Source organism: Tyto alba, unplaced genomic scaffold (assembly GCF_018691265.1).
Source record: "Tyto alba isolate M040663 unplaced genomic scaffold, T.alba_DEE_v4.0 Super-Scaffold_45, whole genome shotgun sequence".
NCBI lineage: Eukaryota > Metazoa > Chordata > Aves > Strigiformes > Tytonidae > Tyto > Tyto alba.
The window spans coordinates 29,732,326-29,757,146 of record NW_024881321.1 but is presented as its reverse complement, the minus strand read 5'-3'; the positions used below and the strand labels follow the sequence as shown (position 1 = coordinate 29,757,146).

The 24,821-nt window shown below is 36.2% G+C and overlaps 1 protein-coding gene across 1 annotated transcript in view; it reads right to left on the bottom strand.

The window, feature by feature from the left end:
- Positions 1-1,679: 1,679 nt before the first annotated feature.
- TM9SF2 (transmembrane 9 superfamily member 2) overlaps positions 1,680-24,821 on the bottom strand; it is a 28,174-nt gene continuing 5,032 nt past the window's right edge. Inside the window, exons 3-17 of the mRNA XM_042805990.1 lie at positions 24,262-24,355; positions 23,398-23,525; positions 19,152-19,281; positions 17,444-17,568; positions 16,441-16,552; positions 13,927-14,006; positions 13,708-13,816; positions 13,462-13,594; positions 13,096-13,215; positions 10,854-10,911; positions 10,069-10,228; positions 8,434-8,585; positions 7,279-7,390; positions 6,494-6,665; positions 1,680-2,347 (exon numbers count right to left, since the gene is read on the bottom strand). Of these exons, the coding sequence (XP_042661924.1) occupies positions 2,280-2,347; positions 6,494-6,665; positions 7,279-7,390; positions 8,434-8,585; positions 10,069-10,228; positions 10,854-10,911; positions 13,096-13,215; positions 13,462-13,594; positions 13,708-13,816; positions 13,927-14,006; positions 16,441-16,552; positions 17,444-17,568; positions 19,152-19,281; positions 23,398-23,525; positions 24,262-24,355 (1,753 nt within the window). The 3' untranslated portion in view covers positions 1,680-2,279. The remainder of the gene's footprint in view (positions 2,348-6,493; positions 6,666-7,278; positions 7,391-8,433; positions 8,586-10,068; positions 10,229-10,853; positions 10,912-13,095; positions 13,216-13,461; positions 13,595-13,707; positions 13,817-13,926; positions 14,007-16,440; positions 16,553-17,443; positions 17,569-19,151; positions 19,282-23,397; positions 23,526-24,261; positions 24,356-24,821) is intronic.

The following is a 24,821-nucleotide window of genomic DNA, read 5'->3' as shown; positions in this document are numbered from 1 at the left end:
TCAGATTTATGGAGATACATAAATATGTAGATCACTAGTAACTATCTGGCATAAGGGGAAACAGCGGGATACTGAGAATCAAAAAAAATTAGAGGTGAATTGTAGGAAACCGTGTATCTGGAAGAAGACCAGAACATCCCTGCACAAATAATCTTTCCTTTAAGAAAATACTCGGTTGGGATGTGCTCTTGGTGCTGGGGATACAGCTGCCCCCAGGAATGAAGCTGTTGTCCAAACTGGTAAGGCACGGGAACAGGATGGCATGTAACTTCATGGCATAAAGTCATGGTCACGTGTGCCCCACACCAGCTAAGCTTATCAGAGTTGTAGCTCACACATTCATTCCTGGAGCAAATCTAAACCCAACACTGCAGTAACATTCAATTGGAGGAAAAAAAAAAAATGTTCAGAACAATGTTTTATCAAACAAATACAAATACTTCTACCAGCAGCTAAGGATATACCATACTTCCGTTACAAGATTACATGCAACTTATTCCTCACCTGTGAAACTTGAGCTCTCTGTCACCGGAGTAACAATCATTCACTGAGCAACCTCAGTTTTTACTTATCGTGCGCTGCTGATGTAGTCAGGATTGGCTACAGCAACCCCTCCCCCTCAAGGCCACAAAGCTTTGCAGAAATACTTGCCCACAAATCACTCTACTGATCCAAGTCAGAGGCAAGAACAAACGCTTACCGCACTCACCCTTTTCCTGTTTTGAACACAAAACAGGGAAGGTTTATCTGAAACCAGCATTTCCCAGTGATTGCACGTGGGGAGGGGCACAAGCACAAACCTGTCCACAAGAAGCGAATGGAGCTGTGGTTGGAGCAGAGTGCCCTGTGGCTCATCTGGGAGGGGTTGTGGGGCACAGCAGCTGAGGAAATGTCACCTGAAGCCTTTTTACATGCAAACTTGCAGGAGGTTAATAATGACAAGGTACCTTAACCAAAGATATTTTTATTGGGTTCAGTATTCAAGCATCATTAGGTTAAGGTCTTTTAGAAAAGTAAACCGGTAAGAATAAAAAACCCCAACCTTATGAATGGCAATTGGTACATGAAGTTTAATTTTAAATAAAATTTTACCAGGCTTCTGAAAACATGCCAAAAGCCAAATCGTGCTACGAGTCTAAAGTTACTGAACAATGTATGAACAAAATACTCCATTTTAAGAAAAAGTAAATATAGGTTTAATACTAGTCATCCGAAATCGACATTAGTCTCTTAATATAAGGCAAAAATAGTAATTTCCTTTTATTTTTCAACCTACATTAAGTACAATCAGCAATGGTTGCCGTATAGAATATGCATCATTGAGATCTTTTAAAAGCAGGATCAGCAGAGAATGCTGACTCATGCGTTATAAGATCTTCTCAACATACTGACAATTCCATAGCAATCGCTGAAAACATATCTGGGTTAAGGACTGGATTAATGTTGCAGAGTGGTTGTGTTAAATGTGTGTATAATTTAATTCTCATGCGCCACAATCACATTTCCGTGTTATAGCCATGTAGCACAAATAACATTTCTTGCAGATCTAAGGGTGTTTCAATATACATTAAACCATAGAAAATGCCATAAAATACTCTATGCAATCTTTAAGCATTTGTCTTCAATATAATTGTATTTACATGTTTTTACGAACTTGTAAGATGTAATAAGCCACTGAAGACATTTTTACAATATTTATTAGATTATGAATTTATAAATTCAAGGACTCAGAGGCACATAGTTTAAAAGGCCAGGAACACCGAAACTAATGCAGTCACAGAAATCAGAATATTTATGGACGTAACACCAGTAAAAAATAAAAATCACATCCAAACTAAAAGCAACACTTCTCAAGAGTCATCCTTCAAAGTTAGCATAATAAAAAGTTCTCATTTCCCTCAAAGAAAAATAATTCATCCCACCTACCAAGCTAGAAAATCCTATTTACAGTTGTACTTTGATCAGAAGTATCATTAAGTTGTGTAATACAGCCACTTCTACTCTGCCATTAGAATTTAACATTTCTTTTAAAGTATAGTTGTATTTACAAATGCATAAATACCGTAACTCTGATCTTCATTAAGACCTGAATGAAAACAGGTTGTTAAGTCACAATACAAACGTGTTAGTGGAAAAAGTAGCTGCATATTCAGTATAATTCTCAAAGAATAGGAAGCCAATACTTCTGATAAAGCTCAAGTTCATCAACTAGACCAGGTCTTTAAATTATGTTAATGAAGATTAAACCTCTTCTGTGTTAATTCTTTACATTGGTTTCCTCAGTCAACTTTCACCACGCTGTATATTTTGGTTACAAACCAAAAGCATGCAAAGAATCCAATTGTACCTGAAAAAAAAAAAAGTTACACATTAGGAAAACTGACACAGGAGACATCAATTTCTATCTGTAGTTCATAAATCAGGACATATGTATTTGCAATCTGCCATCTTTAGTCTTCAGTACACCTAACAGATCAGATAATGGAAAGCTACAGACAGTAGCTGGTCTTTATAGGCATCAGCTTCTATATAAAGTACCTCACTATTTTCACAATCATAGAGCTGATCATGTGGAAGACTCTCGCTTTAAGATGTTTCCATGTTATTTCTCTTCCTACATATTTGTTCTTTGTTATTTCATTATTCCCCAGTCCAACTCCTTCACATTGCTCCATTTCACCCTTCTTCAGTGACTAGTCCTACACACTCTACCCGATCTGCTCAGCTGATCAGAATATTATTACAGTTAATAAACCAGTTAGATTGACAGCATCAGAAGGAGTTCCCATTTCTTAGTTATACTTTAAGATCTTGAAAAATTAGAGCACTACCTTTATTTTTGCATATATCAAGTTAATATAAACTACAAACCATAGTGTCTTTACTACACAGCTTGTACTTCCTGTTGAAAACGTGTTGCATATTTGTTTAAAAATAAACACTTCTAAAATACTTAAGGCAGCCAAAAGGTATAAGCAAACTTGAACTGAAATTTAAGGATGAAGACTGTTTCCCTTACAACTTATAAGCCATTTAGCTGAAGAAAGAGCCCCACCCCTTCTCTTTGTGAAACTCCAACAGAAGTTTTTAACAAAAACATTCCTTTGAATGCAAAGTAGTTACTAGAGTTTGACTTTGTTAATCTAACTGTATTACTTCAAAATGCAGCCTCAATCAGAACGATAACGGACCCAACAGCAGCTCAGAACACCCGTTACAGGAACCTTCTCTACTTCCCACAAAAACTAGGACAGTAAAAAAGCCCTGAAGATTTTCTGATTTTTGCCCATGTACCTCTTCTAAAATCACAGCCTTAACTTATGCAAGAGCCAAGTAAGTTCTTTAAAGAAAAAAAAATAGCCTTTGTTTTAGATCTGGTAAGAGGCACCACAAAAGTTGTGTGCTAACTTATTTACTATACAAGCTTGGAAGGAACCACGAATGATATCACAGTATTTTTTTTTTTTTTTCCTCCCTTCACGCTTGCTAAACTACTGATGTTTAACTGACTCATTTACTATGATACGTAGCTGTGGTCCCAGCTGTGAATCAAAGATTTGTCACGTAGCTCCTGGTATTTTGCCTGCTGAGTCTGATCAATGACCTGGAATGCAGTACGGATGCGAGTGCCTGAAGCATGTGTTACACTGCCATAGCAGCAGGACACCGTCCAAACCCTTCCTGATACTGACGATTTTTAACAGATGAGTAAGCAGCAGCAGAGTAGTTTTGATACAACAATTATGATTTTTTCGTTTTAGCTTCTGTATCATCCTGACATGGGAAGCCAGATGCCTTCAGGAGCAGCTTTTGCTAAATTGCTAATATGCTTTTTTGTTTAAGAAACTGGAGAACTGCCTGTCCCGTTACCCCACCTCTAACTTCTCCTGTAAAACCTTATCTCAGAGCACTTTGGTAAATCTCAAAACTGAACATATCTGCCTTTGAATGCATATCAACCTAAATGGACAAAATTATTCTTAAATCTTAAGAAATAAGACTATTCCCTCAAATTAAATGACAATTTGCACTTAATCTTGTGGGAAGTAGATAAAATAAAAATATATATATATATAAAAAAAAAAAAAAAAAAAAATCGCTAAGCATACAATGTTTCAAAGTTTTAACTGTTTGGTTAACTTCACACATATTCTCCCCTGATTTCAATACAGAAACTGAAAATTTCAACAAACAAAAGCATACAAACCCCAAGAGCTTAGTTCAAGCTGCACAGCACAACTCCTGTCTGCACCGTTCGATTACATACAGATGACTACCACAGAAAGCATCCGAAGGGGTCTGACAGAAAACCACCTCCTCTTCGTATGCTTGTGAACCTACCCTGAGAAGGACTCCCCAAATTTGCTTGAAGGCACTGCACAGGTGATTGGCCAATTGGAAGTGAATGTGTGAGCAAAGGAAAAAGGGGATGCACTGGACACATCTTAGTGCCTCTAGACAGTGTCATGTGACATGACTGACTTGAAAGAACAAGGGCAAAAGACGGAAATTATATGGGTATCTTAGGTGCAGAAAGGGAGCTAAGTCAAGTCTCAGCATAGAAAATTTACTGTAAAACCCTGTTAACTTGAATGTGTGCACTCCAGAATTACTGCGTGCATCCAGAGTAAACAGACTGAACAAAGGAGACCGGGTAAACACAGTTCTGGTTTTGGCCAAAACGGTTTATTACTAAAGGCAGACATGCTGAGTATCTGTTGGAAAAGCTAGTGAAGCTAAATTAATTGACCTTACACTTATGCAATGACTAATTTTTTCATGCTACTTTGTAACTTTGTACTGCATTTAAAATTAGTCTACATACAACAGTACACATTAATTTCTAGCTGAACGACCATGCATCCTTAAATTCTTTTGTTCAATGAGACTATTAGTAAACCCAGATCAGAAATAAAGGTTAAGAGACAGGCAGGGTGAGAAATAAGATGGAGTGAGAAAGGGAAGCAGAATCTCTAAATGACTTGTTAACCAGTACACAAAATATAAATAAGAGCAGAGATGATGTGTAAATGACAACATATCCATGAGCAATGCCAAAACACATTTGACTGACTTAGAAGGAAGGATGGAAGATAAAACTAAATACTTTTGGAACACAGCTTCATCACTTTTCAAAAAGATTACATAATGTATTTAAGTCCCATTCCCTCCTTTCAACAGGCAATGACCCAAGAAACTCCTTGCAGGCTCTCGCTCCTGTTCAACACCATCTGCATTCAGTCATGGTGCACAAATAGCTTCAGTATTTCCTATGCTGAAGTGGCAATTGTCTTTGAAATTAGTATTTGGTTATAGTTAAAATGAACACCACTCTCAAATGTCAGTTCTCCTCCCACTAGACTTTTTTGTCCTCCTATGTTAAGTGGAAATGAAAATTCTACTTATAGTGAGATCTGTATTAAAATCTCCAATGACAAGCCACTTGTGTTCTAGGAGGCCTCAAACTACTAACTTGTATAGCTGTATACATAAATATGTATCAAAGCCCTAGGAATCATTAAATGTCTTCATAAACATGAGGCTTGAAATTATTTAAAGCAGCGATCAGTTCAAAATAGTTTTAAAAAATATTGCTCTGTAGGGTAAAGTCCATAAACAGAGAGTAAATTCTTAAAAATAATAAATTCTGTTCTAGCAGATTTTTGAGGAGTTGGCAGCAGCTGCCTCCCTGCATGAGAATCTGAAAGGAAACTTCTTGCATTTGTACTTCCATTCTTCCACCCTAAACAAGGGATATGTGTGTCTGAAAATTCCTTCTGAGTACTGAAGATGACAAAGTAAGATTTTGTGACCTTATCTCACTTATTGAAGAGGAAATTGAAATGCAGCACCTAAGACAGGTGTTTTTCTAAAATCTCACAATAAAGATGACAAGGTTCTGACAAGACTGCATCAAAAAATGGTTAAGAAATTCTATATACTCCCTGTGCTGTTTCCATACAATTGTGAAACAAGGTAAAGAAATTCTGGAAGAGACCAAACAGAGGGGGGGTAAAAAAAAAAAAGGCAGCATTCTCTGTCAACTTTCACTCCTCCCTTTTCCCTCCTATTCCTCAAAAGCTGCAATTTTTTCCATAATTGACACTAACTTTATACTTGATTGTGTGTGATGTTAAGTGTGTTTCTCCAAAGATAACTAATTTAAAAATTGAGTTTGTCACATGACTAACATAGGAATGAAAACTGAAGAAGTATTTATCGTGTTCAAATATGACACCTTTAAAGACCTAATTGTAGGCCACACCTTAAATCAGCAGCAGTTTTGCCTCATCCTCACTTAATCTCTTTCACTAAAATTTGTGATCACAGAGTTGCAAAATGCTACAACAACTACCTGGAAAAAAAAAAAAAAAAATCAAAGACATATATATATTTATAATCTTGTATCAAGATAAGTTTTGCCAAGGACTCTACTGTGAAAAGCCAAAGGTAGACTCAATTAAAATTTAAAATTAAGGTTCAAGATACTTACCTGTGAAAAGGAAGAAGATCAAAACCATAATCATGGTATAACCGAAATATAAAATGGTGCTAGCTGTTCCTGTGATTTGCAGTTTAGAAAAAAAATAATGTATTGCATATATTAGGAAATAAACTGCAGTGAAGCCACTAGTGAGAAATGAACGCCACTGCCAGTGATAGTCCTAGAAGGGGTGGGAAAAAAATATACACACATGAGCACATGAATAATAATCCATACACCTCACACTGACCCTACTACTGAATGCAGAGTTACTTTTTCTATTATCACTTTATCCAAAAGTGAGGTTTTATAGTTTTTATCCACAGGAATAAGAACCATATATAATACTGTTTTAACTACACCATTCACAATTAGAGATAAGAAACCTAGATTAATATCAAATAGGCAAAAATCTAAAAACCCAAATAAGCCAGACCTACTATTGCCAGACACAGATTTTTTTTTCCCCAAGGCTGGGCATGTCCAGAATGCATGTTGATTGAACAAAATTAACGGATTAGTTTAGCGTCTTCAGAAAACAGGGAGTTAAGAATCTAAAGGTGAGATATCTAACTCAGCAGTACTCATCAGTGCAGTGTTTTCATATTTGTTACAAATTTCGCCAAAAATAGTCTGCTTCACTTTTTAAAGACATGATTTAAGTATATCTCATCCGATAACAGTGTTTATGTTGAATTCTGGAATACTTCTTTTCAATTGCAAAAGCCTTGCAATTTTTTGGAAGCAATCTTAAACCAATATATCAGGTATGAATACTGAAGAATATTTCTTACCTCTGCACATAGATGGAAGTAGCAGAGCAATATTGTAGCCTCAGAACATGTAATAACCAAAATAATGAATACCAGAAATAGGAAGCCAAACATGTAATACATCTGGTGGGACCTATAAAAGGGAGTTTAAAAAAAAAATTAAACCAGAGACTGTGCTAATATTATTTCTTCATATGCAGTAATATCACCTTCATGTTAGTTATTCCCCCTCCTACTGAAGTACTGTCAGTTGTGCGGTCATACAATTGACTAATTTATTTCCTAACTGAAGAATAGGAGCCTCAGCAGCTCAGTCTGAAAACTGAGAAAGCAAGCCCAAAGCCTGCTCCTGGTTGGGATTTTAGGGAAAGAACTGACTAGACATAATGAGTGAAATTACAGTTCCAGTGAAGTCAGCATGACCTCTTCCACTGACTTCAGCAGAACTTGGATTTCACCTCACATTTCAATCAAAGGAGTAGAGCTGCAAAATAACAAGAAATGTCAAATGCTGTAGCTGTCTAGGTTGGTAGAGGCACCTATTCAAGGTTCAGAAACAGTTTAACAAGATCCAATAACTAAATTGTGCCAGAAGGAAGACGAATTCCTCACAGTAGATTAGTTTGTCAGTGTGCTATGAGCTCACATCAGAATTCACTTACACTGGACTAGTCTTTAGTGTTTTATTTTTGAAAATATTTACTCTCTGGTGCCTTTATAAAGACTTCACAAATTTTTTTCTCGACTTTTTTGTCCCAAGAGTACTAATATTTTCTAGCCCAACAACTACTAAAAAAAAAACCCCACACTTCAAGTCAATTTTAATATACTTACTACTTTCAAGTTACATGCCATATGTCAGCTTCAGAGCTACTTCCACATGAAGTCAGAGAAGTAGTATGAGAAAACTATCTATTTGAATATTGTAGGTCAGCTGTAAATTGTTAAGCATATCACAGCCACTTCTCTCCACACCTCAACAAGCAAAACAGGCACCGAGTACCTCCTAAACCACAAAACATTAAAAATATGTTATAACTTAAATTTTTATTGAACCAGTATTCTGGTAACCCTGCATTACCAAAAATCAGTTACAGCATCTTGAAGAAAAACCTTAAGAAAGAAATTACCACCTCTTATGACCGGGAAAATTCAGGTAGATTGTGGTTAACTTACCAGATACTATTGAGAATAAAGAACAACTGTATAAAGATACATCCAAAAGGTAGAATCCCTCCCATGATAATGCCGGGTAACGGCTTTGTGTAGAATGATTGCTCAGGAATTTGACGAGGAATTTGATTTGTGCGAACAGGGTGTTCAATAGCCTTTGAATGAAAATAAGAAATTGCTAAATAAATAAAACGTCAAATTACAGCACTACCTTTTTGCTTTCTTTTTTAAATGACTGGTGACAAAATCTACTATTCGTTTTGAGTACGTGCATACCCAGCTACCACTGCATTTGCTTTCGCTGCCAGCCCACCTACCAACATTTGCTAGGCAAACAAGCTGGAAGACAACTCTTATTGAAATCACAGAAACAGATATTTAGGACTTCCCTTTTTCTGATTCTCTATCCATGATGGTTACAGAGCTCGAGCCGATTTACCACTTCTCAGCTGCAGGTTAGGGGTGGTGCAGACTCTTGCTTTCCCCTTCTAAAAATCCCTGTATGTTGTTCTTCAGGATTTACACCAAGAATCACATTAGGGTAAACTTACAGACTAAGAGGATTCAATCTGTCAATCAAAATCTAATTTAAGATGCATGCATAAATCAGCATGGTTGGAGAAAAAAAAAAATAATGTAGATAAATGCATACCTTGCCATCTTTCCTCTTTCATAAAGATTACCTCAAGAGCATCAATAGATACTTGCTAGGTACTTGCTTTCTGATTTGTCTTTAAAGTGACACCTGCCACGTTGCCTTATGGTTTAGCAAATCCTCCTTTCTTAAAGGAACCACCTCTGTACAATTCAGTGGTGTTTGCTGGAATTTCAACATGGTTATCAGAAAAATACCACTGAATTCTGGATAACTACAGTCAATGTAGAAAGTGTCTTCTACGATAGTTAAATATTCTCTGAAGGTATTCTGTGAGAGCTACCGAGAGCTGGAATTCTGGCTTCCTATACAGGAAAAAACATAAAAATATCTGAACTTATAGATTTTTATGTTTGGGGGACACAGTAAACCACTTTTTAAGCAAAAACAGAACAGATCTCATTATTTAAGAAGGTTTGGTCACCAGTGTCACAAAGAGCCCTCATATAGGTAAGTAAAAATCTATCAGTTTAGGAGTAAATCCCAATTAATGTCTTCCAAGCAGTGATAACCAATTACAGAACACTTATACAAAGAGATTTCACAAGAACTCTAGCAATTTGATCAGAAAATATCCTCATTGTAGAGGGCGAACAGGAACAAAAAACATGGGGGAAAACCAGATATGCATAAGTTGCTTTCCCTTATGCTTGGCTGGGTCAGCTCATTTTTTTAGTAATGAAAGAGGTACTAATTAAAATAAAAATGCCCAAATGACTACTTTATCTGTGGCAGTCACTTAAATACAATGATAACACTAATCGCTGTGGAGAAATATCATCACCAACCACCAGCTGAGTATCAAAGTCTTGGAATCCCCAAATCAGCTATCTAATGTAGCTAAAGCAACTAAACAGAACTGGAGCTGACAATGCAACTAGCTTAGGTGCTACCTCAGTCATAGTCTATAGAGTGAAAAAATGTGTATGTGTACATATATGTGTATGCACACACTTACAAAACAATTTCTCAAACACACTTACGTTTTTCTTAAAACCAAAATAGGCCCCAATAAACGTCAGCGGTACAGATATGCAAAACCAGAGCGCCAAAATAGCAACCAAAGTACCAAACGGAATAGCTGCTGAAGAGCCTTCTCCCCAAAGAATGAGGTTCATGATAAAAAAATCTGCAAACACGATTCTGAAAAATACAGAACACACTTAAAGCACAGAAATACTCCTTACTACTTAATAATGTTAACAGAACAATTGCACTGTATCAGGATTTTGCTGTAAATCTCTTAAAGCCAAATGACACACACAAAATATCAAAATGTAGAGGTCAAACAAGCAATTCTTTGTTAATCCAGTGGGATTGAACACTCCAGCAGGAGCTGATGTTCCAACCAAGCAATTTCAAATATATGCTTAACTACACTTTAGGGTAAGACTGCTTGCTGTGATTAAGCAGAAAAACTTATCACAGTGGTTATACACTGTATGAAGACCAACTACAGCATGGTCAGAGAAACAGCCTAGAGAGTAAAAGAAAGCAATGAAAAAGCGTGCCTGTCAAACTCACTACTATCATAACGCTCTTTCTTAATCAACCTTTTCATGTTATGAGAGTAAACAAATGCTTACTAAAAAAAATATCTAAGGATGATATGCCATTGACATTCACCTTTGTCAAAACATATTCTTGAAACTTCTGGAATAAAGGATGATGTAGTAAGATTTACTTGTATAGCTGAAACTTAAAAATTAGCTATGCAGGTGAGAGAAGCAATTTTAATCTTTTAATCATGTCGATATTCTCAACTTACCCAGGACAAAGGAATGATGTCAGCAGGACATTCGTTTTCCATTTCTCACCTCCAAATGCTGTATTAAAACATTTGACAGTCATCAAAACATCCATTAAGCTCACAAGTATTAATTTTCCAGTCCATTTACCTCTAATACTTAGTTTGCAAATACTCAAATAATGTGCTATCATGCCCAAGTTTAAAACAGTAAACTAGATCTTCAGTAATAAACCTGAATTCCCTCATCGTATTGCTTAATCAGAGTTTAAAGGCAAAGAAAAGCCAAGGTCAAGAAAACTATCCAGCCAAACAAACTGGGTCTCTGACCACCTTATCTGCTAAAAGAAGCAGATTTGCAGTACTTTTAAGTCTTTAAAAAACAGTTTAAACCTGGAGTGATTAAGAAGTTTAAGCTTTCTAGCACCTGAGTGCAGGTTTCAGTAGCAAAAACAACCATAAGTATGTGGAAAGCAAGCTTAACAGTTTTCTTCACGTAATTCTTGTCTACAAATCTTACAAAAATGTCAAGCCTAACATGCTTACAGGAAGTAGTAAGTGTCTCTTGAGTCTTAACAGCATTAAGCAGTGGCAATACCAAAAGACCAAATATAGCTTTATTAAGAAAATCTTTATGAACTTGCACTTCACTGATAAAAATTCTAGTCAGCATACTTTCAAATGAAAATATCCTGCTGGAATTCAGTGAAGCTGACAATTTCATCTGAGCATTGCCATAATTACATGCTTCTTTACTTCAAGAGTCAGAAGTGATTATGGTTAGAGTGATTGTAATTAAGTTTCTATTTCTTCATAAAATCTTGGTAGAACATGGCACCGGTTATTAAGATTAACCATTTAAATTCAACTCAGGTTTCACTTTTTAAATGCAATGTTGAAAAAAAACCCTTTTTAAACTGGATATCCATTTCAGCTGCATAGTGGTTTGTGTCACATTATTTTATTTGTATTCTATACGGAGAAACATTCATGTTCACATGCACTATACAGGGTATGGACCACCTCGTGTTATAATAAGAATATCTCTGCTTCAGTCACTCACCATCTTAGTAGTTAAACACAACATTTGAGTATCAACTAAATGATTCCCAATAAGTATAATATGAAATGTAATTATTATTCGCTACATCTCCACCAAAGATACATGATTCAATTTACCATCAATACACTTCAAAAATATTCTTCAAAACACGTAATATGCAGTGTGATATAAAGAACAATTCTGTCCACAGCTATGCTCTTAGTCCTAAAGTCTCCTTCCATTTAAGTCTAATTGGCTTGAAGATTAGGAAAAGGAATAGTTCACTATTGCATCACTACCACTATGGACAAACTCCTTACAAAATACAAACCCTCTTTCCCCAGTGGTTCTCCCCACATGAATATTGCAAAATGGTTAGAACAAACTCCAATGCCTACTGCCAGGCTGAAGTTCAGAAATAAACTCCTTCTACAGCCCTGTATGTTCAGAACTAACATAGTCCAAAAGATCCAGCTCACTGAGTCAGAAAGAGTCATTTACCTTGAGTAAGGGAAATAGAAAAAGCTGTGTGCAGAATGGCATGTTTCAGTGTAAAATAAACCAGAGGGTACAGGGGCAAACCATTTGAGGTTGGTAGGCAGGCCCTGAAACAATAGCTAGCTGGGATCAGTGAAGGAAAACAGTATCAACTAACTTCTGTCAGGTGCCCAAACACCACTGGGTTGATTTCTACCACTACCGAACACCTAATCATACTTCCCCCTGTGCCCCTGCCACAGTCTGGTAAGCACTATTTTCCCAAAGACCTGGAACTAGCTAAAACGAGGTGACAAATCTCAGGCATGTAAGAACAGAGGTTCATGACTAGGGGGGGCTGAGGTGGTGGGAGGAATGTTACCAAGCAGCATCAATGGCTAAAACTAAATGCAAGTTATCACCGCACCCCCCTTCCCCCTCCCCACAGACAACAAAAGCACCAAACAGTCTGTAATGAGCCTAGTACTGGTAAAATGGAATTTGCTTCCCAATTCCATAAATATGTAGTAGCAAGAGCAATTTAGGGTCTTTAGGCATAACCACATCAAAACCAAGGTAACTATGTCAGTGTTCTCTATGTGTGTTCCATTGTTAAGGTAAGTACATTTCTTCAACTTGTCCTGAGAGGAACTACAAACAGTGCTGCAAAATCAAAATCACTTCTGTGGTGATAATTTACTTTAATGAACTTAAGCCTTGTCATTTTAAATAACTTTTACTCACATTTGTAGAATCTGGCAGCAACGTAACCGGCTGGAGTTCCAAGCAGTACCCACAGAACCACAGCACAGGTCATCAGAGCTCCCCGGTTAGCAGGTGACAAAAACCCCAGGCAAGCAAAAACTGTGAAGCAGAGATGCACAATTTTAGAAAGTAACTACACATTTAACTTTAAGCCAGTACATTAGTTACCTTAAAAATCTGTGCATACTAAGTTGCATGTCTATTGTATCTGCTCAGCTGCTTCTAACCTCTAGACTTTTAAGAAATTTCTAGACAAAAACTATACTGCTAATTTTACTAGTACTATGCAATTAGCTGTGAAAAATCGCCTGTACTCAACTAACTTCTCCCCACTTTATTACTTACACAGGGTAACAAAAGTCATTATTAAGATCTGTGTGCCAGAGCCTAGAAAAACAGACAACAGCATTCCTTTTCTTGGGGGTCTGAAAATATCACCGTGAACCAATTTCCAGCCAAATTCTTCTTGAGCATCTTCCTGTAAAGGAGATACACCTATTTTAATACAGTAGATTGCCATTTAAATAGTCTGCTACAGAAATACAATTAGCTGAAAAAATTCCATTCCAAATAGACTTTAGGAGGACTTACAGTGGAATCCATCTGATTGTATCTTGCAATGTCTTTATGCAGTGTCCTCAACATAATCATAGCTACCATTCCGGACAGAAAGAGGACAATCACCAAGGAATTCATAATACTGAATTTTAAAATAAATTAAAAAAAAAAAAAAAAAAAAAAAAATCATCATTCAAATTGCAATGTAAACACTTCAGTACAGTACACTTGTAGACAAAACTTTCTTCTTACCTAAACCACTGAATGTGAGTGTGAGGCATGGATTCCAAAATATAATCCCATCTTGATGCCCACCTTATACTTTTTTCTTCCTGAAAGAGCAAACACATCCATTTTGGATATAGCCAGAATCCAAGTTGTAAATTTACAAGCTCGTGTTCATGCAAAGCAATCTTTAATCTAATGACAAATTGGAAATTTCATGTTGCATGCCTTAAAGGGAGTAGTTGAAAAATAGCTACCTAAAACAAACGTAAGATTCGACCACAGAATCTAAACCAAAATATTTGCTGAATAGTATTGAGCACCTATGTCTTCTTAAGACATAAAGGTCTATCAAATCAATTGAATTGTGCTTCCTCCCTTCAAGAATTACATTAATTCATCTGGAATTCAAATGACTAGCAGAATAATAAAAGAACATGCATTTTTTAACATGTGTAAGTCAACACCACAGACATTGAGCAAGTAAGCTCTGCTAGTCTCCAGTCCTCTTTCTAGGTAGTGCTCTGTCCTTTCCTTTCATACAACATTGTATCAGTACCAACTACCAATCCAGTTAAATTCATCTTATACTGCAAGACAGATGGGGAGACAACTACAGAACTTATCACATTGTTAGTAGAGGGAAACCAATTACTCCATCAGGCATTTCAACAAATTATACTTATGTAGACTGAACATTCATTGATCAGAAACACTTCAAAAAGAGCATTTATTTATTTTGCAGAGCAAACATTAAAAAAAGAATGAACAGTGCTGATCAACCTGAAAATTGCTATTAAACAACCCATAAACACTATTATCAATTAATAAAAATGGCTAGGTGTCTGACAGGATGTTATTTCAGTAATTTATAACATACAAGAACAAGAGTGCTTTCCATTAAAGCCAGTTTTCGAAAACATAAAGAACAGCGGGTTAAAAAATTTAGCCAAGATCAAATATATAGTTCACTGAGGTAATAAACTAGGTCTCAAAGCAAGCAACAAGTTTCTTAACCAGTATCAATGATTCTAGGATAGAATTGCATTTTTCCCTGTACCTACAATGCCTTTTTTCTGTCTTCCTGAGATGACCTGATCTGCTAACCTGATGGAATTTCAGAAGATGAACTCCAAGTGATGTAACATTGTGCACAGGACAGTAGCACACACAAAGCTGTCCATGTAATTTTTAAAGAGAAACAGTATAATAGCATGAAGCTAAAGTCATTCATAAGTACTAACTTCTTACAAGTTTCCAGAAGTACTTGCTTTTCAGTATACAAATTAACTTCAGCATCATAACCAATATAATTTCTCAAAATATAATTCTTAAGTCATCTGAATATTTCTCTTATGCTATTTATTGTATTTTGAACTTTACCATGTAATCCAGTACGTTACTAGAGTAAAGAACAATCATGGTAATTCTACAAACACTGCTATAAGCTTATAAGAGATCAAAGGGGTTCATGCCCCAAACTGTGGCAATGTAATGATATTGTAAGACCAGTGCTTTACCGAGGACTTCTTGTAACAGTGGCAGTGGATCCCAAAGCTTAACTCAATGCTACCTTCCAACTAACTTTAAAGATCAACCATTTAGTCTCCATTTCACCACAGTTGAACTGAATCCCACAGCAGACTATAAGTCTAGAATTAAGATATATGAACAGCCTTGATATAACAATGGCTTATCATTTTGACCTTGCAATCAAAATAAGGTTAAACAAATATAAAAACCTGCCTTATCACTATTTTTTAATCTATTAATTGCCAAGCTTTTGATCAAAGTAGAATCACAGAATTATTGATGTTGAAAATATGAACTGCTGTGTGTGAGCTATCCCCTCAATACATACACAAGGAGTTTAGAAATCTGATTAGTTATAATCTGCACTCTTTTTAGCCAGTCACTTGTATTTTGAGGTCTCAGACTAATAGGGAAACAGTCTGGGAAAGAGTGGTAAACAGTTTGTCCAGTAAACTCCATTAAAAAAATCCAACTCTCACTTGCTTGTCACCAGAATAAGGCATATTCAAGTATCATGGTTCCCTTCAGCTGCCTGATATACTGCTCCTCTGCTTTTAAATAGAGAATTGAGGAACAAAGAATATACCAGCTTGCTATTATTTTGCAGATTTCCATGGGAGAAAGACCTTGGAGAGAACAAAGTTTTTACACGATGAGAGCAGAAAATGGTCAGCTTCAACCTACCTACAACCAATTTGCTGAAACACAATTTCTCAGAGTTAAGAGCGTGGAATGAAGAATAATCTAAGAGACAACCTCGGTAAACATGGAGCGTGTATTCTTTAAAAAAACCCCACGTATGCATTTCACATTCAGTGTGGGGGGGCTGGTATACACAATTGTAAAGCGTGTGGTTAAATCTCACGCTACCTCTGACATTCCAGTTCAAATAAAGTTTTAAACACACAAATTTACTATTATGAGGTAATTTTAGTTGTCCATCTTTATAACTCGGAGTATTAATGCATGACTGTAAGAGGTAATTACCACAGGAAGCTTAGTACTCACTTTAAAAGAAACAGAGTATGTGTAAGCAATTTTGACTTCTCCATTAGCCTTATTACTTATATCCATAGGTACTCCTGAGCAATCAGGGTTGTCTGGATGGGTATGCTTGTAACTGTGGGAAGAAAAAACACAGAATGAAGGCTGCTTCACTAACAACAAACACTCTTAAAGAATTATTTCATCTTACAAAAGCATCTGTTTCATCTAGGATTCTTCCCTTAAATATAAAAACTGTTCTTATTGCCTCATAAATTTCAGAACTCATAAGGAATGTATCAAAAGCACAGGACTTTTTGATATGTGAACTTTTGTTTTAACAGTTGTCTCTTCTAAAAAGAAAACTATAGAGATCACAGTCTTTAAAGCAGAGCACCAAAAGTTAAAGAAGTCTGAATACTGTTAAGAACCTCCAAAACACTCAAAAAGATAGAACAGAATTACTAACTTCTGTCAGAAAAAAAAAAAAAAAAAAAAACAAACAAACTTTCATCGTGATGTTGCACCAACAATGCAACAAGTTCAATTATACCAAGAACACGAAAGAAAGGAAAGACAAGATGCCAAGAAATAAAACAGACATCAGTTGTGCAAAAGCCACACAGACACCAGAACTACAGACAAGTATATTTGTGAAATCATTCCATTCAAATCCTGAGTGCTGGACATCAAATGTTGCATTTCAATTACTCCTGCATCAGGCACTGTTGGCCTATTCCGTCTCAAGACAAAATGTTCCCCAGCAGGGAAACAAGAGTTGTCTCACTGAACATAAACCACTTCCAGGTTTTATCTTTTTTTTTTGGCCCAAACAGGAAATAGTGCACAAAGATCTATCAAATTCAGAACAAAACTGTTAGATTGTCCTACATTACATCAATCAACAGGAAAGCTAATCTACGGGTCACATATCTGAAAACATTTCTGACTAGCAACAGGTCCCAAATCAAAGCAAGTATATTAGGATGGACCAGTGTTTGATGTCAAGTTACTTCTAAGTACTAACCTTTTTGGTTCAAGTTTAGCAGCAACTAGTCTTGCTCCCAGAGCTTCATTTTCCACAACATGGTAATATATTTTTATGTCAACATGGTTGAAGATATAAAAAGTATCTTTTTCATGAAATTCTGACTGCAATGATAAAAGATGATGTTAAACAATCAAAAAGATAAAAGACATCTGAAAGCCTTAGGCAAAAGCTTACATTACAGAATTTCAGACTGCATGCAGTTTTTCTGTCAAGAAGTTATACAGGATGAATGCGGAATTCTAGGAATACAAAGGTAGTAAATTCTTTGCATTAAAGCCTTGCACTAAAAAGACAAACTAGAAAAGGTAATGCTAAGAACCGTCACTACAGTTGCAAAGCAGAAAAACTTATTTAAATATAACATGTATTTATAAATATATTTATTATTTTGGTAACTGAAGGTGTCCCATTTTATTTAATTGAAGTAGTAAACTGAATAGATAACTATGTGACAACTTTCATATCAGAAGCATTTCATAAGCATCAGCTATTTCAAAACAAGTATTTTTTTCATAGATTAAACAGAACCTTCCAAGACAAACAATGCAAGCAATTGCTGTGACAGAACCACCTTGATATTTGAAACCAAAGCACAGGGATGAACTGCAAGAAGCAGCCAAGAATGCTGAATACTAATCTCAGGTGAAGGAAAACATCTGCTTGGAATATAGTCAGCTAAAGAGGTTGCAAAACCACAAGCATTATATCTACTGAAGTTCAATTAGTACTTCTTCAGGGTTATGTCCCCACCTCTTTCTACAAAGCACCCCAATTATAAGAACAGTTATATAAACGAAGTGTGCTTCTACAGTCCTCCCAGTTACTCCTTCAAAGGTTATTTACCTTTTATTAAAAACAATTATTTAAGCAAGATTAAAAGAATACTGCCAGATTACATATTTGATCATAAATGCATCCACTCATACGGAGCCTCTGAAACCAATTCCTTATGGAAGCAAGGAAACAAAATTAGAAACTGCAGAAACTGTCATCTTTTGTAAGATCTATTCAGTAAAACCAAGCATTTTTGGTAAAACCAAACACCTATTCCAGGTTCTCAGTGACCTCACCATGGAAGGGGTCTGTGGTAATCTAAAGACATCCTGGACTTTCTCTTGCTTTCTTATCTCCACAATGCTTACCTATTCACTTATCTGACCTCCACCAGTTAATCTCTCACAGGAAAAGCTTTGTTCACTCAGAAATTTTATATTCTGCCTTCTTCCGTTAACTCACAGAGTTTTAGGGAAAGCAATCCTTCAAAAAGTATTAGTTTCCATGCAAAGGTACCAACAGGTCTATGCAAACCTGCTTCCATGAAAACACTTCTATCCCACAAAAATGTAAAGTCCAAGCCTTCAAATGTTTAGACTTTTAAGGCAATGAAGGACAATATGTTTTTTTTCTCATTCATCTGTTACATGTACTAAATGCTACGCACGTTCATCTCTTCTATCTTCTAGAGCCCTTCTGTATTATGCAATAGAAGAGACAAAGTTCTTAGGCTTAGACGAGACTTACAAATTGCAGTACTTGCAGAGATATCAAAACATTTACCTAGCTTTAGGCAACAAGGGTTCTTAAGATAGTGAGGACTCACCATAGAAACATGACATAGGAGAAATGCCAGTCTTTAAATTAGTAAAAGGAGGATAGTAAAAAAAAAATAATTGCGTAGACATACATTAATGACACAGGCATCTTTGGGACGGCCATCTTCTGTAATATAACAGCCAATAGGAAAACCAGGATTGCAGAACCTCTGGCCATCTTCAACGTCGTAACACCAGGTCACAGGCATGTTGTCCACAATCCTGTAAATGGCAGTGACACTTCACAATCTTTCAAAATACACAATGCGATGGAAACAAAACCAGATTAATATTCATCTGCTACATTCATTCTTGTAGTTAATCTTCCAATAACAATACTTCTTTCAGATCTTAACCTGTGAAATTGCATCAATTGCCAATTCAATTTCCAAACGAGATATAAGCATGTAGGTCTTCAACTGAAACTTTATTTTCATTAGAAAAAGAAATATTTCAAAAAATTAATCTATTTCCTCAGAAGATGGCTTGGAAATATCAAAAAGAAATTTGCCTACACACATATTATTAATTCTCCAGCTTCCTCACTGCTCTTTCATTGAAAAATATGGTTTATATGGCACTCTTTAAACTTTTTTTTTTTTTTGTGTTAAAGCAAAGCTTAAGTTTTGTTGGGTTTTGTTTTGTTTGTTTGGTTTTTTTTTTTTTTGGTTGCTATTTAAGTAAATTCCTGACCATTGACATCAGTTATAGTTCCCTGTATTAACTAGATGGTTTACATGACCAAAAAATTGTAAGCCACCACACGTTTGGGAAAGCAATCACTTTCAACCTCCCCTTCGTTGTCTACCTGCTGCTTTTATATTATTGCCTCAAGATTTATATTCCTATTATGTAAAAGTCCTGAGACCAGCAGGTTTATAGTTCAGTTTCAATGAAAAATTTGTGGAGGAACCCCACACCCCCATAAGGAGTTGCAGAGTATCGTAAAACAGTAAGATACGAGTGTCCAACATTCTTCAAACAGTACAAATGTCATAACCAAAAATATACTTTTAAAAATAGAGAAAGGTAGCCAACATGGTGACCTGTCCCTTTGTAAAAGGAACTACTAAAAAAAATCCAAACCTGTTTCTTTATGTTGTGAACCGGTTTAACTAGCTGAAAGATAAATCCCAAAAGAAAATAATTCAAAGAAGACAACTTCAGTAGCTGCCCTTAAGGCAACATTAATTACTCCAAGGTATGTTTTTAAAGGCCTATTAATAAACTTCACGCATAAAGACATGAATCAACTGCCACTTTTTGTGCATCACTAGACCACTGAAAGTTAACACCACACTTTTTCGGTAAAACTTACTAAGCTACTGAATAGCCTTACATGTCCCATCATTATAACCACTAGGCTAATAATGCTAATAGATACCTGATAACACCTCATTAGTTACTTTTAAATAGCTAATTAAACACAGGAATTATGACTTCAGACAACAAAAACAAAGCATTATTTAGTCTGCTTTGTATTGTAACAGTCCCTAAAGTAGCACTATTTTTTAATGCACATCAACAATAGAGCAGTACCTGCTGCCTTTGTTCACACAACATAGAGATCTGCATGATCACTACCATTAGCTACCAGACAGAAATACATAGCAATGCTCTTGGCTCATACGGACACAGTGGAAGAGGTGAAGATAGGCCCTCCAAAAACAGTTTCCAGGTTCTCAGGAGATTCCAAAGACTATCGCAGTTGCAAGCAGCAGCGCCACCAACCAAATCCTACTCACTTCACCATGCTAGCTACTACAGGGTACAATTAAGTTGCTAATTAGGAGCTATTCCAGATGCAGATTCATTACACTTGGACCATATTTGGAATTTTACTGACATAACATATACTAGAGATACCTCTTGCTTTTATTAGTATTTTAATTTCATAATCAAAACCAGGTATAGCATTAACCTATTGCAAATGAGTTTGGTTGGGGTAAAGGCTTTCCCTTGCATCTTCCGCAGCACAGACATACTGAGCTGCCTTCAAGCAGCTGTGCTGGAACAAATTGATAGTTTAAACAGCAAATCATTTTTCATAGTTAATCTTCAAATTTAAAATGACTTGAAGAGATTATACATGTGGTGCAAATATGCTATGCAACAGTATTCTTATATGTCTCTCAAGAACATCTGGTGATAAACACTGTCAGCCAAGATATCAGTATAGCTGTTGAGTCCAATTCAATATGTCAATTCCTAATCTTATTAAGCGGCTTTTAAAACCTTGAAAGTATTCTGCACCAGTTGTGTTCCCCAGGAATTTTGTGATAAATTGAAGCTATTAAATCCTCACTGATGCTACCTCATTGATCCCTGTACAACATACCCCTGGACCACGCATCATTCATCACAAAATCCAGCCACTTCCACTTTGCTGCTGAGGAAGACTATCATTACCATACAGACATAAACAGGGATTCTTCATGCCACTGGTTCTAAAGTTTTAGGGCAGTGGGCCTAGCAAAAAAAACAAAAAACAAAAAAAAAAAAAAAAACAAACAAAAAAAAAAAAAACAAAAAAAAAAACAAAAAAAAAACCACCCAACATACTGGAAGTGCTGTTAAAAGAACAAAGAATACAAGAAGTACCCTAAATTGAAAGGGAAGTTTTCACACTGAAAACCAGAACTACATCTTACTAAAATCTGCAGTCCTATCAGGTTAGCTGTACAGGCTCAAAAATATACTTAAATACACTAAATATATAGTTTTACACAGTACTGTTTCAGTTTGTCAGCTTAAGTTTTGGTCTTTCCTTAAAAAACTGAATTTCTTTCAAAGAGTGACAGAATTATTGCACTGGGAAACTATTTTTCATTTATACACCAAAACATACACAAACTTTTAAAGCTGAAGCTTTATGCCAGACCAGCAGGCATCAGTGAAATTCAAAGTGGTGTAAATATTATAAATACATGCAGTATTTAATAGGAATATAACCAAATCAAGCATGTTTGAAGCTCTACTTATTTCAGCACTAGGCATATACACTGCAAATCCCAGCCCAAGTAGCTGTACCTTTCAGGGTTTCTTTATTACTTCTTGGTTAACCTACATGAACATACAGTTATTGCCTGTGAACCCTTTTGACCTAATCTATCAGCTTTCAACTACACCCATTTTCAAGAAGTTCACAGAAAGATTTACATCCGTGAGACATAGCTTATCCCTAAAAAGGGATATCCCATATCAGTTCTCAAGAGCAGCAGAAACACACTCATTGCCTTTCCAGCATGGGTGGCTGTTTCAACACTGGAAAAATGGAACGTGACATTACAGAGAAACATTTAATGACAGTGGCAACGTTCAACATTTCACCTGCAATTTTTACTAATACATCCAGAAAGTTTTAATCTAATTAGACAAAGACCAAAACATTTGTTTGCCTGAAACAGAGAGCATATATTTGGAATCATATGGGCAACATTGGTTAATTATGCTGACATATTACTTGCAAAGACACGCCACAGGAACTCTGAAACTTCACACCCAAGTTGTTCCTTCTGCCCTCACGCCCAAAGGCTGCTGTTAGCACAGCATACCAACGTACCAAGCACTATACAAACACTGATAGTGTGGCTGGGTATTTCCAATGTCAGGATGGAGCCTGCTGACAGCATGGCTACAACCTAACTCAAAATCAGCATGGGATTCAGCGTACACATTCGGCCTCAGCCCACCTTTAATACCCATCGGAAGAGGACGGCAACGTCCAAGCAGAAACAGAGCCCCAGCATGCTCCAAGATGACTCAGATGGTTACAGAGGGACTCAAAGAAAAGGAAAGACCAGGTATTTATGCGTTCCTCAAAATTATTTAATTACTTTTCACTGGCCAACTTTCACTTCCATATCCTATACAAGAAACAAACTTTGCGTAAAACTTTCAGAACCGTTGATCCTATCTCCTGGGCACACCACCCAAAGGGGAGTGCAAAGGCTCTTGAGGAAAACAAAGATGACCTAGCAGTAGAATGAAGGTCCCTTAAGACTCTTCTCAAGCTATGGCAGGATTAGCTTCTACATTTACACGTGCACAAAAATAGCAGCATTTTACAGTAAGCACAGAGGGAGCACAAAAACCACAGAAAGCTTTGAGTTTGGAAACAGACTTGTTTCCATTATACCTGGTGCTTATCCTTCAAGTGAAAGTAATATTTTATGAAGGCAACAAACAATGTAAAACCTTTTGCAAGAAAAGAAGGGAAATAGATTCAATGCAAATACCTAGTGTTCAATCTGTATTAACCTGCAGATACAAAATGCTAAACTAAATTATCACCAATATACTAGACTAACCGATCTATGAATTATGATATCAACTTACCAATGATGTTGATAATTCAGTAGCATACTTTTTTTCAAAAAGTCTAATTTTTGTTTATCTTCTGGCTTTGTGGTATCATATGTTTTTGTACAAACAGATTTACACGTCTCTTCCTTGTTGAATGTGAACTAAGAAAGATGAAAGAGCAAACAGGTTGTAAAAAACTTTGTGCCATTTCAGTATTTTAAAAGTTTTCCCATGCATTTATAATTGCCTATACTATTATAATAAAAACACCGAACAAATTACCAAGACTATGTAAAATAACCCTCCAGAGGAGGTTTTTGTATTTGTGTGTGCTTTAAAACTATAAAACCCTCCTGTGCTTATTGTAGGAGCCCTACTCTAAAAGCTCCTTGTTACTGATTAAAACCTGTTTTCTTCAATGATTTACCAGACAAGTCATTTGACCTCACAGCAGCAATGTTGTCCCAGGCAGATTCAATTAATAACTTTCTTTCCTTCTACATATAGGAGAGAAGGCAAGAGCTTCAGTCACCAGCAAAGACAAGCTGGATAACACCATTTCTAATTCTTCCATTTTACAGCTGCAGTATTTTCAGATCTGGTTCTGAGAAACAGGAGTACTCAATTCCCTCTAACAAGGCGACAGTTGAGGGGCAAGAATCAGGTTCTGGCAGGTTCCAAAGAGAGAAGACAACATCCACAGCATTTCAAGCTACAGCTTCGTGATGCAAAGCGCATAGTTACAATTAAGTTAAATTGACAGATTTCTATTCTGTGGAATTTCAGATTTTGAAGCTCTTTGACATAAAGCCCTTGTGAAGAGGATCTTCAAGATTCTGATCTCCTTTGGCTACATTTGAACATACGTATTACTGAACATCCCTTCAGAGAACAAACCCTGTAAGGAGACGGTTCTATCCTCTCTCCAAACAATACTTGGCCAAGGTTTTCAGAGGGACGCTTTTTTCCTTCTGCTTGACAAAAATCAAACCTGAATTAGAGAAAAGATACAAAAGTTAATAAAAATATTCTCAGCTGCAAATATTAGACCTCAAACAGTGCTCCCAAATCAAGACCTTCATGACAAGTAAAGAAATCATACAGCTTTTCTTCTAGGCAAGAGTTTCTTCCTTGAACCTGCAAAGCAAGTCACATTCCCATTTTGAAAAAAACAAAACCAAACCAACAATCAATCTCTTCATCAGCTATTTCAGAACTTGGTTTATATTAAACATGGTAAACATAGGTAAACATAAAAGTTTATTTAAGTAATTAGGAGTTTCCTATTTGAATAGGGATTTTAGCCAAGAATTGAACCTTCACATAAAGTTTCATGACAGCTCAGAGAAAAGCACGCAGGCCAGATTCTTGGGCAGGGGGGAATAATAAAAGCAAAAAAAAAAAAATTGAATATATATACACAGACATACAGACAGCTCCTTTACAACAAGAACTAC